The sequence below is a fragment of the Sarcophilus harrisii genome, chromosome 2 (assembly GCF_902635505.1).
Source record: "Sarcophilus harrisii chromosome 2, mSarHar1.11, whole genome shotgun sequence".
NCBI lineage: Eukaryota > Metazoa > Chordata > Mammalia > Dasyuromorphia > Dasyuridae > Sarcophilus > Sarcophilus harrisii.
In genome coordinates this window covers 475583904-475601406 of record NC_045427.1, presented here as the reverse complement: position 1 = coordinate 475601406, position 17503 = coordinate 475583904, and the positions used below count along the sequence as shown (strand labels likewise).

Here is a 17503-nt window from a genome sequence, read left to right as displayed (position 1 = left end):
ACTAATCCCCAAGAGAACAAGCAGTATAGTGAGGAGTGAATTCAGGCAGAAAGCCGCAGGGGCTTTTTGCTCTGTTCCACATCTGCCTTAAAACCTCTTGGCTCCCGATATTCCCCACTCTCTCCTGTCCCTTGTCCCCTGGGATAATTTGCTCCAGCTCATCGATCTCCCCCTTGATTCTGACCCCTTTTGTTTTCATACCTTTGATCAGGCCGCTGGCAGCGCCAGGGATGCCTTGGATCTCGGTAACATTGTTACGGGTAAAGTATTCATCACAGGTGGCGTTGAGGAATCGGGAGGAGCAGAACAGCCCCCACAGCTTGGTGGTCACCGTCTCATTGCCCTCCCAGGCTAACTTGGCACAGATGTCAAAGCCATGTCGTGAGAGCGTGCGGTTTCCCAAAAGGCAGATTCTAAGGAGAAGGGGGAGAGACTTAATAGGGCAGGAAGAGAGGGACCCTAACCTGGAAACTGGGGGAAAAGGACATTTTCCCGTGGGCCCTTTTACAACTAGGGCTTGAGTCTCCTGTATTCTCTACTTAGTGAGCAATTTTCCCAGGATAATAGCAACTCACATTTCTTTATAATTTTAATATTTTTTCTTTTTTTAAAATAGCTTTTTATTTACAAGTTATATGCATGGGTAATTTTACAGCACTGACAATTGCAAAACCTTTTGTTTCAATTTTTCCCCTCCTTCTCCCCACTCCCTCCCCTAGATGGCAGGATGACCAATACATGTTAAATATATTAAGTATAAATTAAGTTTTAATATTTTTCAAAGCACTTTCCTCATAGCTCCATGAGATAGTTAGAGTAAATATTTTCTCCATTTTATGTATAATGACACTGAGGGCCAAAGAAAAGAAACATCTTCCCCAGCATCATTAGATCTTCTAAAGTGAAATCTTTTGACTCCAAATCTAGGGATATTTCCACTATCCCATCCTGCCTTTGCCATAATAGCTCACATTTTTCTTATTGGTCTTAATAGGGTCTGTGCCAAAATATAGGCCATGCCCATATAAGAATATCTCTTTGAAAGGAAAAAATCTAAACCTATAATGAAAATAATACTGATAATCGGACATAGAGTAGGCACATTTGGGGAAAAGTGCAAACTATATTCATATCTATACAACATAAAACACATTGTCACCATAAAATAATTTATGTAATTATCTCATTTGATTCCTCACAACCTTTTCACAAGGCAGATAGCATATGTATTATTAACCTCATTTTATAGATGAGAAAACTATGAAATAGAGAAGAAGCTTGTCTAGATTCACACAACTAATAAATCACAGAATCAGGGTTGTTCTTCTAGCTCCTAGACTAACAATCCTCTGTGACACTCACACTGCCTCTAGACTTGTTCTTTTCCTAGAGGAGGTTAATTAATTCATCCTGCACCAATACCACAGAAGGGTTAAGGCAGAAAAGTAGGAAACAGGGAAGACTGGCCAGGGAATACAAACCAGAACGTGTGGGGGAGGAGGGTCCTGGTATCTATAGCTTAGAAATCCAGGACTGGGGTTGGAGAGCTGGCAGAGTTCCTAGCTGAGACCCAAAAAGCCCAAGTGACTTGTCCCAGATGACACAATCAGGAAGTGCCACAATGACTTCCCAACACCCAATCTTTGGCTTTTTCTTGCAACCCATAGTCTATGCTGCAACAACTCACGGGAAGTTGGGTGGGTCAAAGGCAGACTTGATGACCCCCGCATAGATGGCAAGGATTGAGAGGATGACACAGCCCAGGAAGACAAGTGCAAACTTGTTGACATATTTGACCCCAACGAAGACAACTGTGGCCATACATGTGAGCACACAGGTGCCATACACACGCATGTTGTTCAGCAGAGCAGCTGCCTCTCCACTCGCATCCTCCGCCTTGAAGATGGCCATGGCTGGAAATATGTATGCCTGAAGGAGCAGAAGAGAAGTGAAGGAGATACCCTTCCTTCTTTAGCCTCTACCTGTCATAGGATTTTAAATCCCCAAACCATCCACACCCACTTTTTGGCTCCAATTATCACCTCAACTGCCCTAATCCCTGGGCACTTCTTTCAGCCTCCATCCTGTTCAGTCATGGCTGGACTACTTCCACAAGGCCATGAGACCCCACCCCACTGACCTGAAATATGGTTTTTGCTTTGCTCTTTTTTTCTCAGTTTTGCTTATAAGGGAGTGATCTGGTCTATTTGAGGGAAAGGACCATTCTGTCCTCAGTTCTTTTTTCTTCTCATTGCCTTCTCAGTCATCAAGTAACTTTTGGCAAATCTCTTAATTCCTTCTTCCCAGATTCAGTCACCAAGTGTCACCAATTTTATCTCCTCAGTCCCTCTTGTATCTTGCTCTTTCTCTCTATTCCCATTGCCAGCACCCAGGGACCATCCTAGTGGTCTCCTAATCACTCTCTCAACCTTCAGTTTCTTTCGCTGCAACCTACACTTTACACCATATCCAGAATAATTTTTTCCTAATTCTAATTCACAAATCTCTCACTCTGCAGCTCAAAAACCTTCAGTTGCTTATTGGGGCCTATAGCATAAAATCCAAGTTCCTTAGCCTGGCATTTAACACCTTCCAAAATCTTGCACCAGGCTTACCTCCCTCCACATTCCCATCTAAATCCTTTGCTCCAGCTGGAGTGGTCCTCAATCTCCCTGGAAAACTTGATCCACATTTTTCTTCCCCTTGCAATATTCTATTCAGTTCCCCCTATATCTGATCTTACCTGGTCTTCAAGGCCCAACTTAAACCATATCTTTTCAATGAACCTTTTCCTTATCCCCTTTGTGAGAGTGTTTTTTCCCTCTCTTGACTACTCACAGCACTGATTGTCAAGAGCTAAAGGGACCTGAAAGATCCTTGGAGAAGATTTTTGAAAGATCTTAGAATACCAGGTTAAGAGTTTGGATTTTGTCCTGAAGACAAGTCATTGTGACATCCTGATCATGAAAGTGGCATTTTAGTCTGGTGGTATTTTAATGATATTTTAGCCTTGGCCTGGCGACAGGAGCACATATAGCAAGACCATACTCCCCCTTCCGTCTCTTCTTCCCCAGGTTTATCTTTCCATCTCTTGTCTCCTTAATTAGACTGCAAGCTCTTTGAAGATAGGCAGAGATCTTGCAGAGATCTTTATAGCTTTGTTACTGCCCAATAGTAATACCTCACATTTGTATAGTGCTTTACATTTGGCATTTTACTCGGAGTCTATGAAGTAGGTAGTACAATTATTAATTCCATTTGACAGATAAGAAGACTGAGGGGTAGGACTGGGATTAAAACCCACAATCCCAGGATTGGACAGAACCTGAAATGAAATAATCCAAGTCCTGTTTGAAAAGGAATTTTCTCAACATCTCAGACAAGTGAGAATTTGCTTGAAGACCTCTAGAGAGGGAGTACTCATTCTGCTTTGGGTCAGCTCTAAATGTGAGAGAATGTGATGCTGAGAACACATCCTAAATCTGCTTCTCTAGTTTCCTTCCACTGCATCACCCAATTTTCTACATGGGCGATCTTTCGAATAGAGGGGTTATAATGGCCCTCCCTCAGACTTCTCTTCTCTACCCTAAACACCTTCAGTCCCTCATATGACATGGGTGCTTTCCCTGTGCTGGCCACCCAGACCCTGACTTTCCACTACCCACAGTGCTCCCCTTTATGGGCTCTCAGTACAGGTTTGTTGATTATCAGACTGATGGCAGCCCCCAAAACTCCAGCCCCCACTCACCAACAGGATCTCAATGGTGCCCAGAATGTACATTGCTCCTGCAAAGGTGGTACCAAGGTAGAAGCAAAGGCCTACAGCGCCCCCGAACTCAGGGCCCAGTGACCGGGAGATCATGTAGTAGGAACCACCAGCTGTGGGGAGAGAAGGCCATCATGGGATGGAGGAGGGATAGGAGGGGAAGGGCTTAGAGCCATACCTCCCTGCAGATGCCTAGGAGAAAGGCCCCAGGCTGCCTTAAGGAGACAGTTGGTCCCTAGATTAGCAGGTTTCTAATCACCCCAAGAATGAGCCAGTGGCTCCAAAGGCACAAATGAGAGAGGAGAGCTCCCAGCCAGTGCCTGAAGCCACGAAGACCTGGATTCAAATCTGGCCCCAGACAAGTGCAGAAAGAGTCCTGCCCATTCACCAACAATACCAACCAAAACATAGTGACCATTACTCTTTCCAAGGGCCTCATAACTACCCCCATCTACCCCAAAGGTACATGCCTTTCAAAGCCCCAGGACCCCCATTATTTCACTGCCCAGAAAGAACCAAAGATAACCAATGAGCTCCCTCTGTAATTACCCACCCCAACCCCTGCAGAAACCCTGCCGCCCACCCACAGAAAAGGGCCCCATTCCCACACCTGGCACAACACCATTGGTAGCAATGGCACTCATGGAGATGGCGGTCAGCATAGTCTGTGTGGACACAAAGAACATCAGAATTGGGGAAACGCTATAGGGCAAGGAAAGGTGGACAGAGAAAGAAAAGCAGTAGTTTATATTCTTCATATTGCCATTATCAGCTCTCCCTTATTTCTGTCTTAATGGCTCGATTCTTCCTTAGCCCCTCGCCCCTACATGAGATCCCTTCTACTGAGAAATCATCCTTTTATCCAGCTAACAAGCCCCATTCCTCAACAGATAATAATAATAATAATATTAACAATGTAATACTTCACTGTTTAAAAGCATCCTGAATGCATTATAAATTTCATAACAAACCTGTAATGAAAATAGTGCCAGTACTGTTGCTTCCACTTTGCTGGTAAGAAAACTTAATCATAGAAAACAGAACTGACTTGGGTAAGGTAACACGGTTAATCATCAGCAGAGTGGGATTTGCACTTTGGTCTCTGAAGTGGAATACAGTGATCTTTCACCACATGATAGCTGTCTCAATTCTCCCAGGTGCCTTCCAGAGTCCCATAAATGCCTTCACTATGCCCATCTCTTAGTAGGAAAAGGGGACTGTTTAGGAGCAATTGGCATCTGTTCTCCTACAATTCCCTTCTTAGCCCCCCTCGTGTATCCCAATGCAAACAGATTATGGTGAACATCCAGGAAGTCTGAGTAGGGAGAAGTTCCATCAGGGCAACCTAAGTAAGGGGACAGGGAAGGGGGCGGGATGGGGAGGGGCAGGCCCACTCAATTTGCCTTGGTAACTATGGGGGAGTTCACAGGCTGATGGCATATATATATATATATATATATATATATATATATATATCTGAGTCTTATATATATATGTATATATATACATATATATATAAGACTCAGATATTTTTTAGTACCAGCTGGGAAAGGGCTTTCTTCTCCCCCACCTAATACCTCCCAGGCATCAGTCACTACAGGAGCAGGTGGCAAATTGTACGGCTCTGGTTCCAGCTCTGAATTCCTTCTTCAGACCCTCTCCTTGGTTCCCTTTGTCCTCACACTGACCTCTCTGAGTGAGAATGGGGGGTCAGGGGTATGGGGAGGTCTGGGAAGGGGTACTCACACAGGAGCAGCAGATAAAAACCATGCAGAAAGATTCCATGATTCCTGCAATGCCCACTACCCAAGTAAGCCTCAGAAAAAGGATGACACCAAAGATATTTTGCAGACAGGGCAGGTACACACCCATGAAGGTGCCCATCCGAGGTGCCTGCAGAGAGATATTGGTCAACTTGACTTCTTACCACAGCTTTCCAGCTTTAACCTCTGGTTTTCCTAGCCAGCCCTTTGTTCTAAGCCACGTTTTAGTACTCCGTTACAGACACCACCACCCCCATTGTATACCATTGTAATTCCTCCTCCCTCCAAATCAGACCCAAATTGAATTTGAGCCTCCCTCCCATTTCCCATCTGTCAGCCCTCTTTCCATCTCCCATCCCTTCCTCCATTTCCAGTCCCTTGCCTCTCCTCCCCTGACCCCAGTCTACTATATCTGCTCCCACCTGCACAGGTTTCTTTTTGCCACCTTCATTGTTCTCAGCCTCCTCATGTTCCCGGCTGCCTTGTGGCAAATTGGTATAATTGGCCAGGCCACTAAGCAGGGATGACACCATGGGACTGGTGTCCATCTCCTCCTGTGGGAGAAATAAGGATTATAAAAGCAACTTCAGAGAAGTAGAAAGGGTAAAAGAAAATGAAAGCTAGGATATGAACCAGGAAAATGGAAGGGAGGTATTGGAAAAGAAACCTGGGAAAGGGCAGCAGAGAGAGGAAGAACTGGAGAAATGAGGATGGAATAGGGAAGAATGGAAAGATGGACCAGAAAGGGGGATAGGATATGGGGAAAAGACCATTGGGGAGGATTCCAAGGGAGGAGAATCAAAGAAATCATAGAGATGAAGATAACAAAGCACAAAAAGCATGTTATAAAGGGAAATGGCCATAAATGGACCAAAAAGAGAGTGACAAAGACAGAGATAGAAGCACAGTCCTCCAGGAAAAGGTAGAAGGTGGGTGAACAGTGAAATGACAGCTTTTCCTTAGCCAGTGCCAATGGCAGGCAATCCCGCCTACTCCAGGACCAGCCAGAAATGCTACCCTTACCCTAGTTGCCCCCTGCCTACCTCAAACAGAGCCATGTTCTTGCCATCATATTCCTTGCCCTTTTCAGAGTCAGTGCTGTTGATGAAGGGACTGCTTTCCTTGGGGTTGCCATCACCTGAGGTAAAGACATAGAGAAGTCATAACCTGACAGGACATGGTACCCAGAACTCCACTTGCTGCTATTTCTGAACCCTTTCAGAGCTCTTCTGAACCTTGTCCTAAAGCAGGAGTTCTTAACCTGTTGTTCATGAACTTCTAAAAAATGTATTATGATTACCTCATTTTAATATAATTGGTTCCATTTCTAATTCTAAGTGTTGCATGCACTTAGAAATATTATTCTAAGGAGTCAATAGATTTTACCAGACTGTCAAAAGTGATTCAGGATACATAAAAGGTTCAGAACTCCTGTCTTAGAGGATCCCAGTAGCTCCCAGTGGGCAGTGACATTGTCTAAATCATAGGCCTCTGTGCTTCCTAATAGTCACAATACATTTACATCTCTTTAATTTTATAATTAATTTTCCTCATAGAAACAATTCTGTGAAGGGCAAAGGTACTGGATTATTATACCTACGTTGCAAATGAGGTAAATGGGGAAAAAGAAATTTTATCAATACTAAGTAGAAAGACCTCTATCCCACAGGGAGAACTTTTTCTAGTCATCTGTACTGTATGATGGTGAAGAGGGTGATGTGGGGAAACCAGCAGATATAAACAACAACGACGAAAGTTGTATAGTTCTTTGAAGTTCATAGCATGTCTCAGTTGATGCTCGCAACTCTATGAGGTATGTGTCATTATCCATTTCAGATGAGGGAACTAATGTTAAGTGCTTCATCCAAGTCCACACAGCTAGAAAGTGTGTAAGGCAGAATCCAAACAGAAACTTTTCTGACTCCAAGTCCAAAGTGCTAGCCTCTATGCCACTTAACAGCAACTAATTCCCACTGGAGCTCTCCTCCATTTACTCCCTGCTTCTACCTTCTCCAAATCTCCTAGTCAGCCCACAAATCTAGTGGAATGCCACCCCTTCTGTATCTTTCTCCCATCGGGGCTAGATTGTGTCTAGCTATCTCCATCCCCTTTATAGAATCTTGGATTCCCAAAACTTCAAAGTTAGAAGAGACCTCTGAGATTTTCTAGTCCAACATAAATCTTTAACAAGGAGTCATTAGGCTGCAGCTTGAACATTTATTTTATTGCTAGATATTTAATAGTTATGTAACCCTGGACAAGTCATTTAACTTTGTCTGCCTTAGTTTCCTCATCTACAAAATGAGAATAATAATAGCATTTACCTTCCAGGGTTGTTGTGTGGATAAAAGAAAATGATATTTATAAGGTACTTTGCAATTTTAAAAGAGCTAATATTTATTATTACTGCTATTATTATTATTATTTCCCCTCAGTTCACTAAAGAAGTAGAAAAATCATAAAGGACTTAGGGCTTTTTAGATTTGTCTTGATTTTATGGATTGCTATGAATTCATCACAGAGAGACCAGTCGACTAGCACTGTACTTAGCCCTCAGAAAGCCAAATATGAGACCAAACTCTTTCCAACATGGTAGAATCTGCCAGGTCTTATGCTCTACTGGCAAAGCCTTCAAGAACCCAGGGTCACCTTTACACCATGATGAGGCATCACAGTAGGATTATGGGATCAAAGAATTGGATCTGGAAGAGATCTTAAATGCCATCAAGTCCAATCCCTTCATTTTGCAGATTAGATTACTGGGTCCCAGACATTTTCAATGCCTTTTTAGAGTTAAATATGTAACAAGTATTTTAGGTAGGATTTGGACCCAGATTTTCCTAGCAAGGGTAGCCAGCTGGCTCTGTGGCTCTATTGATAGAACACTGAGCCTAGAATCAGGAAATCCTGAATTCAAATTCAACCTCAGACACATATTAGTATGTGACTGTGGACAAGTTATTTAATCCTGTTTGCCTCAGTTTTCTCATCTGGAAAATGAGATGGAAAAGGAAATAGCAAATCCTAAATAGGGTCATGAAGAGTTGAACATGACTTAAACAACTTCCTAGCTCCAAAGTGTAGCCAGAACTTTATTATCTATACCATGAAACCTCTAGGACTTTGTAGAAGCATTAAGAAAGAAAAGAACTCTAGGTGATGTTGGTTCTGACTGGTCCCCTCATATTCCAATTCCCCATAAATATGGACTGGGAGAACATATATTCTTGTCTAAATTATAGAGGGTAAGGAACCAGTTATAACCTGGACATTCTACTGTATTACTTGGTCCCTTAGAGACTTTATTTGGTAGGTCATTCTATCTTATCCCCCTCCTTTTCCAAGTAAGTACTTTGGTACAAATCAGTTTGATGTCTGGGACTCTTCTCAGTAAGAGGGAACCCATCCCTAAAAAACTTTGGCTCTCTTCCAATTTTCCAGTTCTCTTAAATTTTTCATCTGGGACTTAAGGATCCAAGATCTCTGGGGTTAAATCTCAATGAGAGAGAGAGAGAGACATCTTTAATTTCTTTCATTCTTGAGATGTCTGTTTATCTGGTCAAAGTCAACAACATCTTCCCTTCCCGCCCCATTTCTTGACATCCCAGAAATCTTCTTTGTAAGGAGAGGGCATAGAACATAGAATGTTAGAGCCAAAAGGAACTCTTTAACATATGTTAGGCAGAATCTAAGAGGATTTAAGAAGTTAGAAAATAAGTTGTTAGGGGTGGAATGAATCATCTAACCCAATCCCCTTCATTTTACAGGTGGGAACACTGAAACCTTGAGAGGGGAAGTGACTTACCCAATGTCAAATAGTTAATTAATCTCAGAGCCATGACTAACACTAAGGTCTTCTGGCTCCTGAAATTAAATGGTTTTCGAACTTTAGCTAATATGCAAATCCTGCACCACAGGAAAGTGAGGTGATGAGAGAGTCCATTGCTGTGGGTGTGAGGTTGAAACAAGATTTTTTTTTCCTTTTTCCCTCACCCTTGGAGTTTGGAGTGAATGGAGTTTCAGAGATCATTCATTCATTCCTTAACTTCTGGACGTGTGATATGATTTGCCTAAGTGTACAACTGGTTGGTAGGAGAACTGCTAGATTACAACTAAGATGACCAGATTCTCAATCAGATGCTCTTTCCACTATGCAAAGCCCCTGACGTTCTCCCAATAAAACGAGTGGAAGATGAAGAGGGAGCAGAGAATGTCAGAGAGCAGCTTCTGGAAGTCTTAACATGATTTCAATTCCCACTTTCTCCTTCATCACCCCATCTTAGCCCAAATGGAGCTTCCTCTTGGCACTTTACAAGGTTTCCAAATTCTGGGCCTTCACAGTCCTATGCTTCATAACTCTGTCTCTGAGGAGGTTCTGGAGCATCCTCATTCCCATGTGGTCTACCTTCCCTCCAGTGACTAACCACTGACTCAGGTGGGCTGAAGTTCCAGGAGAGAGGGGCACTCTGACCCCTCAAGGAAAGCAGTTATGCATGGAACAGAGCCAACATATTTTATTCCTTCATATCTCTTCTCCCTCTCAGACCAAGAACAATGGAAAGAGGAAGGAGGGTGTCTCTCGATCACTCCTCTCTTCCAAGGACAGGACAACTGGCCCGATTTTTATTGGGGAGGGGAGAGGGGGTAGCAAAATGTCTCATTCTCTCATATTTCCTTAGCACCTGGTCAGCCGAATGTGAGGAAATGCTGTTCATTCCCATTAAGTCTTCCTTTCCCTTCAGGACAGGGCCAAATGACGTATGGGATAGGGTCTTTTTTCCTTCAAGTCCTATAAGGATGGGACCAAAGGGCCAAAAAGAAGTGGGAGGTGTCCACTCCCTCCACTTCCTCCCTTCTTTAGAATAAGGCTGGTGGCTCGTGAGGGTGGGTGTATTGAGTGACGCAGTCCGAACTCCCCGCCCAACCCCCCGCTATGGGGGTCTCAGCCGCAGAGACCTCCGAGCTGCGTCTCCATGGCAACCGCGCGGGGCTGAAGCGCAGGGGCCGCGCGCCCGCAGTCACTTATGTAACGCGGCACGCGGCGCGGAGAAAGGTGGGAGGGGTGGAGGAGAGGGGGAGAAGAGGGAGAAAAAGAAAGAGAGAGAAGAGGACGGGAGTGGGCACCTGTATTGCCTCCTCCGCACCCTCCCCCAAGTTCATTGGCCCTCATAGTCCATACTCTCCCTCCAGATGAGATTCAATACCCGCTCTATATAACGCCGAACCCAAAAACTTCCCGATATGAGAGGGAGGGAGAGAATCATCCACTGGGGACCCCAGACGGCTTGGGCAACGTTGGGGTTCTAAGGCCCCGCCCACTTTCTAGTCCAGGCACCCAGAGGGAGGGGTGGGTTGAAGCGGACGTGTTAAATGGAGCAGTGGAGGCTGGGGGCGGGTGGGGGAGGGATGGGGAAAAAGAGAAGGGGGGGGGGAGAAGAAGAGAAGGGGCGTGGCCGGAATGGGGGCGGGGCAGAGGAGGGACCGGGATCGGAACTCTCCTCCCTTCCCCCTCCGCCTTTCTGGGGCCCTAGGGAGCACTCAGCTCGAATCGGCTTTCAATTAGCTGCAGCGGCCAGAGCTCCCGGGGCGAAAACAACATCTCAGCACGGACAGTGGATCCTCCCCCCGGGGCCTGGGGACTGGAATCCCTGTTCTAGGCTCCTCGGTGTTCCCCCATTCTCCAAGGCCCGTAGGGGGCAAAAGCCCAGGTAAAGCCCCCTCATTTCTCACCCCAGAGCGGGAATGTTAGAGATGGAAGCACTCTTAGAGGATACAGTTCAGCCCCCGTATTTTTCAAATGGGGAAACTGAGCCCCAAAGAAGGGAAGTAAGTTACCCAAGGTCATAAAATGAGTCAGTGGTAGGACCAGAAGCCAGTCTTTTGACTCCATTTCAGCATTCTTTCCACTACAACATGCTACTCTCGATTTCAGGAGTCCATAAATTTCTCGGGGCCCTGTGCTGACTGGCTCCTTCCCAGTTTTCATTCCTGTCTCTCAACAGATTCTGTTTCTGACTCCCTTTGCCTACTCTGGTCTCCTCACCTAGGCACTGGCCTCTCCTTTTCTTGGTGAGAGGAAAGACTAGAGACAAAGAGAGACACACACATACAGAGAGAGAGAGAGACAGACAGAGACAGAGAGACAGACAGAGACAGAAAGACGCAGACAGACAGACTGAGAGACAAAGACAGAGAGAGACAGAGAGAGGGTAGAGAGACAGAGACAAAGAGAGGAAAAAAAAAAAGAGAAGAAAAAGAAAGGCAAGACAGATTGAGAGAAAAGAAAAGAGAGAGACAGAGAGGGGGGAAGACAAAGAGGGGGGGGGGAGAAAGGAAGAGAGAGAGAGAGACAGAGACAGAGACAGAAAGACGCAGACAGACAGACTGAGAGACAAAGACAGAGAGAGACAGAGAGAGGGTAGAGAGACAGAGACAAAGAGAGGGGAGAGAGAGAGAGAGACAGAGAGAGAGAGAGAGAGACAGAGACAGAAAGACGCAGACAGACAGACTGAGAGACAAAGACAGAGAGAGAGAGAGAGAGGGTAGAGAGACAAAGAGGAGGGGGAGACAGAGACAAAGAGAGGAGAGAGAGAGAGAGACAGAGACAGAGACAGAAAGACGAGAAGACAGATGAGAGACAAAAGCAAGAGAGACAGAGGGGTAGAGAGACAAAGAGGAGGGGGAGACAGAGACAAAGAGAGGAGAGAGAGAGAGAAGAGAAGAGAAGAAAGACAGACAGACGAAGGAGACAAAGACAGAGAGAGACAGAGAGAGGGTAGAGAGACAGAGAGGAGGGGGAGACAGAGACAAAGAGAGGGGAGAGAGAGAGAGAGACAGAGAGAGAGAGAGAGAGAGACAGAAAGACGCAGACAGACAGATGGAGAGACAAAGAAGAGGAGAAAGAGAGGGTAGAGAGACAAAGAGGAGGGGAAAGAGACAAAGAGAGGAGAGAGAGAGACAGAGAAGAGACAGAAAGACGCAGACAGACAGACTGAGAGACAAAGACAGAGAGACAAGAGAGGGGAGAGAGACAGAGACAAAGAGAGGGGAGAGAGAGAGAGAGACAGAGAGAGAGAGAGACAGAGACAGAAAGACGCAGACAGACAGACTGAGAGACAAAGACAGAGAGAGAGAGAGAGAGGGTAGAGAGACAAAGAGGAGGGGGAGACAGAGACAAAGAGAGAGAGAGAGAGACAGAGACAGAGACAGAAAGACGCAGACAGACAGACTGAGAGACAAAGACAGAGAGAGAGACAGAGAGAGGGTAGAGAGACAAAGAGGAGGGGGAGACAGAGACAAAGAGAGGAGAGAGAGAGAGACAGAGACAGAGACAGAAAGACACAGACAGACAGACTGAGAGACAAAGACAGAGAGAGAGAGAGAGGGTAGAGAGACAAAGAGGAGGGGGAGACAGAGACAAAGAGAGGGAGAGAGAGAGAGAGAGAGAGAGAGAGAGAGAGAGAGAGAGAGAGAGAGTGTTCTCTATACTGGGAACCAAACTCCAGGAGTTCAAAGCTTCAGGGAGGAGGAGACTTCCAATCTTCCCCTTTTAAGAAATCTTTTGGGGAAGGGAGAGATTAGGGGGTCGGGGGTGTGGTGTCCCACTGTAAATTTCTAATACACCTGAGTCAAATTGGAAGAAACAATGGTGCTGGGGTCAAAAAGCTCCTTCCAGGAGCTTCTGATCCTAGTGGAGAGGCTTTCTCCAGATTTAAGATTACTCCCTCCAGCAAATTGGAAGGTAGGGAAAGAAGACCCTATAGCAAAGGTACCAGTTCACTTTCTCTCCTCACATCTCCCCTCCTTTCACTCCTCCTCTTCCCCCACCCTCAACAGGGATGCCCTGGGTGCTGCAGCAAGTGAAACATTGCTAGGCTTCCAAAGCTCGTCCCCTTTTTTTCTCCCCCCTCCAACCCAGCACTGAAGCCTGAGCCCAGTGTTGGAGTGGAGGTAGGGAGGTATGAGAACTGAGACCCAGGGGACTTCAGGGTCATTGAGGGGGGGGGGGAGGCTCTGATGAAGCCTCTTAATTTTAGCCCTTGAAGGGTCCTCCCTTAGACTCCTGAGGTTAGGAACTGAGAGGGTTTGATTCTTTGTAGAACAGAACTGGACGGTGGAAATAGACATACAAAGACTCACCTTCTGCCTTCTCATCTCCATGTCCATATGGATCACACACACGAGCACGCACATACACACACATACACACACACACACACACACACACACACACACACACACACCCCTGACTCTTTGCTTGGCCTTAATTTACTAAGATTTCCAGAAACAGTGAAGAGAAAAGCCTCGGCTAGGTTATAATGCCCTGGCTTTTTCACAGTCTGCAATCCCTTCTCCTCAGCTATCTCAGCTCCATAGGCCACGGTCTCAGGTTCTGCTCCGGCCATCTCTTAGAACCAGCTGCCAGTAGCTCGGGCCCTGTCCATCAATGAGGCCCAGGGGAATGTTTTACAGCCGCTGAGCTCAGACAGCCCGATTGGGAACCGAGTCAGTGCGCAGGGGGCGCTGTGTCTCCAGGGGGCCGCCAAAGGGAGGGGGTCTTGACAGTTTTAATAGATTGACTGACCGATTAGGGGCGACCAGGAACTGAAGGGGGTGGGTGTTCCTAGAGGCTCTTAGATAAGGCCAGGGTAGGGGTACATAGAGCGGATGTCCAACGGATAGAGAGGACTCAGCCTGAACGTCGAGCCATTGGCAAGGCTTCTCAATCTCCGCAGAGCAGTCTGCAGTGCAATGATCACTGCTGCGAAGACCCCAGAGATCAGATAGATGCCCAGGAGCCCCGCAATTGGACAACTGCGGAGCCTACAGAACTGGAAGGTTCACTACCGAACACTAGAGCAAAGGGGGATACTATGGTCCCAAAGAATGGGGAAGATGACCTGGCTTCATCTCTGAATGTATTCAAGTAGATAGGGAGAAAGGGGAATCGGACCCTATTTCTGACTAAATACCAAAGGGAAGGATAAGCCTGAAGTTTGACCTAATCACGTCCTCCGGGGTAGCCTAGGGTAAAAGGGCTCCAATCGTACAAACCCTCTCCTCGCCCCCTCCCCACTTTTCCTTATCTCCCAAAGGCACAATAACAGGACTCTGCAGCCCGGGCCAGGAGGTCGTCACATGACTCCCACCCCTTATTCCCCCACCCTCCACTCCCACCTCCAGCATTCCCTCTCCGCTGGTGAGCTCCGTGCGGCGGAGTGGGGGGAGGAACTGCAGTGTCTTTTGCCCGGAGTGCAGCCAGGCAGCAACACACACTGCGCTAGGGAAGGAGGGCACCGACTCCGGGGTCTCCTCTGTGGGAGCAGGAGAGCCCAAATCTGGTCCTAGAAACCCAATCCTAACCCCCTTCTCCAATTCACTACTCCTGACCAGCCCTTTGAACTATTCAGACCCCTGCAGGAACTGTACCACTTCAACTGTTTAGCCCCTAGAGTCCCAAAGCCACTGCCCCAAGCAACCCCCAGGCGCTGCGTCGGGTGCATTCCAGAACCTCGGACAGCGCAGAGAGCGCATTCCGACAGAGCAAGCGCCCACGCCTCCAAGCAGCAGCAGCTGCCCCAGGGGGTAACTCGGAGCCTCCCTCCAGTCCCCCAGGGTTGTCTATTTCTCCTCCCCAGCACCTTCTCCCTGCTCTGCAGCACTTGACCGCCCCCGAGCCTGTAACCCCGGCCCCCAAAGGGGCAGCCTCCATTTCGATCTTCTTGCCTCCCCCACCCCGTAGGCCCCCGGCTTACCCGGGTTAGCTCCCCCGTCGCCATCCTCGCAGTCCGTCAGGTTGTTGAGCATGGTGGCCGCGGCGCTGCGCCCCGGGGACTGAGCCTGCAGCTGCGAGGCGTCTGCCCGGCCTGAGCTGGAGAGCCTCCTTCCCCCTCTCCTCCCGACTCCCGTGGAGCACTCTCTTGTCGCTCCTTTTCGTCCAGATCTCCCCTCCGCGCAGGGGGAGGCTGCAGTGCAGAGCCGCCGGGCTCCCACACACACTCCCTCTCCCGCGCACACACCCGGACACAGACCCAGACACACACACACACATACACACACGCTCTCACACCCGCGCGCGCCCCCTCGCAGCGGCCAAGCTGCTCAGCTCATCTCGTATGCAGGAGGCGTGAGCCGCTGGCGGGGTTTTAGAAAGGGGGGAGGAGGAAAGCAGGGGATGGAGGGTGCGGGGTGGGGGGAGATGGAAGCCAGCGGAGACCCGCGGCTTGCGTGGTGCGGGGCACGGAGGACGGGGAAAGGAGGAGGGGTGCAGCTCCCCTGAGCAGACGCAGCGCGCCCCTCTCTCTGTGCGGGCGGGGCTGTGGCACGTGGACAGGTGCCATCCAGCGCCCTAAAAATAACACGGGGAACTGGGTCGTGGCCGTCGGGAGCCGGCCCCGCAGCGTCTGCTTCGGCCCAGACCGGGATGAGGGTGTCGGGGGGCAGTGAGATAGTCCGGTAGGAACTCCAAGCCCACGCCAGCCTCTCTGTCAGGGGAAGACTCCCCCTTCTCCCCACCGCCCCTCCCCCATATTCTAGTGAAGAAGAGAAGGGGGAGGGAGGCCCTAGTTGAGTGGCGGAGCAAATACCCCCCAGGAACTCAGTCCTTCTGGGAAGGAGACATGGTGAGCTTTCTCATCCTCACAATTACAAAACCACCTGAATCCAGGCTCCAGAGACAAGCCCCCTAGAAAGAGCACCATTAGATACCAGCACAATCTTGCTCCCTGGGAAGCGCTGGGGGTTTGGGACAAGGAGAGAACACTAAGGTTTCTGTGCTAGCTACTGCCTGATCCGATCTGGGTATCTGAAATTGTGGAAAACTGAGGCTTGGGCCTGGACCGAGATGTGAGAGGTAAGGCGCTTGGTCTTTGGGGGGGGGGGGGGGGGGGGGGGGGGGGGGGGGGGGGGGGGGGGGGGGGGGGGGGGGGGGGGGGGAAGGGGGGAAGGGGGAAGAGAAGGTGGCCACCTGCTGGTTAGGGACAGGCTTTTCTGCCTTAGAATCCTAGTCCTCCAGCCACTAATCCATTAATCCGAGGATTTTGATCAGGAGCTGCCAGTACCAACATTCTCCCTACATTCCTCCCTCCCTTCTTTTCTCCTTTCTCTTCCACCATTTTGCTACTCAGAGCCCCTCTCTGCTTCTGACATCTAGCCTTGGGCCAACAGTCACAAGCAGGAAAGTGTAGGCGGGGTGAAGATCTAGGCAGCAACTTGTGATAGGAAAGAAGAAAGGAAAAGAAAGGGAGGTAATGAAAGGAGAAAGGAACAGATGAAGCTCTAGAAAGGCCTAATATCAGAAAAGGGAGGTTCTGCAGAAGGAGATCACATTAAAAATGACCCTAGTCACAGTGACCTGAGCCTCAGTCATTCTCTCTCCCTTCAAGGCTATGACGTCTCCCTCCCCTTCCATTTATTATGGGACCATTACATTGCCAGAGTGAAGGGAGTGAGAGAGACTCAGCTATATCGTTCAGCTTCTCTTAAATTACAAGATTTGACAGATAATTGAAATCTAGCTCAAACTCAGCTATTCTCCTTCTTCCCATTCCCATTAAACTGAATGTTCTCATCTTCTCCCAAAGTAGTTACCAATGTCCACAAGACAAAGCCACTATCCAGTTCCTGGTCTACAAAGTAGACTCGTGGGCTCTGGAGTGGAAAGTCCAAAGTTCCAGAGTTCTTTTCTGGAATGTCTATGGAAGACCACAGGAAGACCTGTGGAAGAAAGGAGAGCTAGATGAAGAAGACCCAATCTTAGCACTTGGTTTTAGTGTGCTGGACCTCACATGAAAAGACCTAGCTCGAGATCCTATTTCTGATATTTATTATTCTGACATTTATGGCCCCATACAAGTCACTTAGCTTTTCTGAACCTCAGTTTACTCATATTTAAAATGTGAGGTTTGCACTGAATGATCCTCTAATGTTCCTTTCAGCTTTAAATCCTATTATCTTCCTTCCTTCCCTAATCATT

At 47.7% G+C, this 17503-nt stretch overlaps 1 protein-coding gene across 2 annotated transcripts in view; it reads right to left on the bottom strand.

The window, feature by feature from the left end:
* The window catches only part of SLC12A5 (solute carrier family 12 member 5), a 41418-nt gene that overhangs the window by 18216 nt on the left and 5699 nt on the right, over positions 1-17503 (bottom strand). Inside the window, exons 1-8 of one of the 2 annotated variants that reach the window (XM_031954584.1) lie at positions 15285-15619; positions 6573-6667; positions 5952-6083; positions 5513-5659; positions 4377-4431; positions 3749-3879; positions 1688-1929; positions 202-413 (exon numbers count right to left, since the gene is read on the bottom strand). In XM_031954584.1, the coding sequence (XP_031810444.1) occupies positions 202-413; positions 1688-1929; positions 3749-3879; positions 4377-4431; positions 5513-5659; positions 5952-6083; positions 6573-6667; positions 15285-15336 (1066 nt within the window). In that variant the 5' untranslated portion in view covers positions 15337-15619. Of the gene's footprint in view, positions 1-201; positions 414-1687; positions 1930-3748; positions 3880-4376; positions 4432-5512; positions 5660-5951; positions 6084-6572; positions 6668-15284; positions 15620-17503 lie in introns of those variants that run through there. The other variant, XM_031954585.1, reaches the window with a different exon arrangement.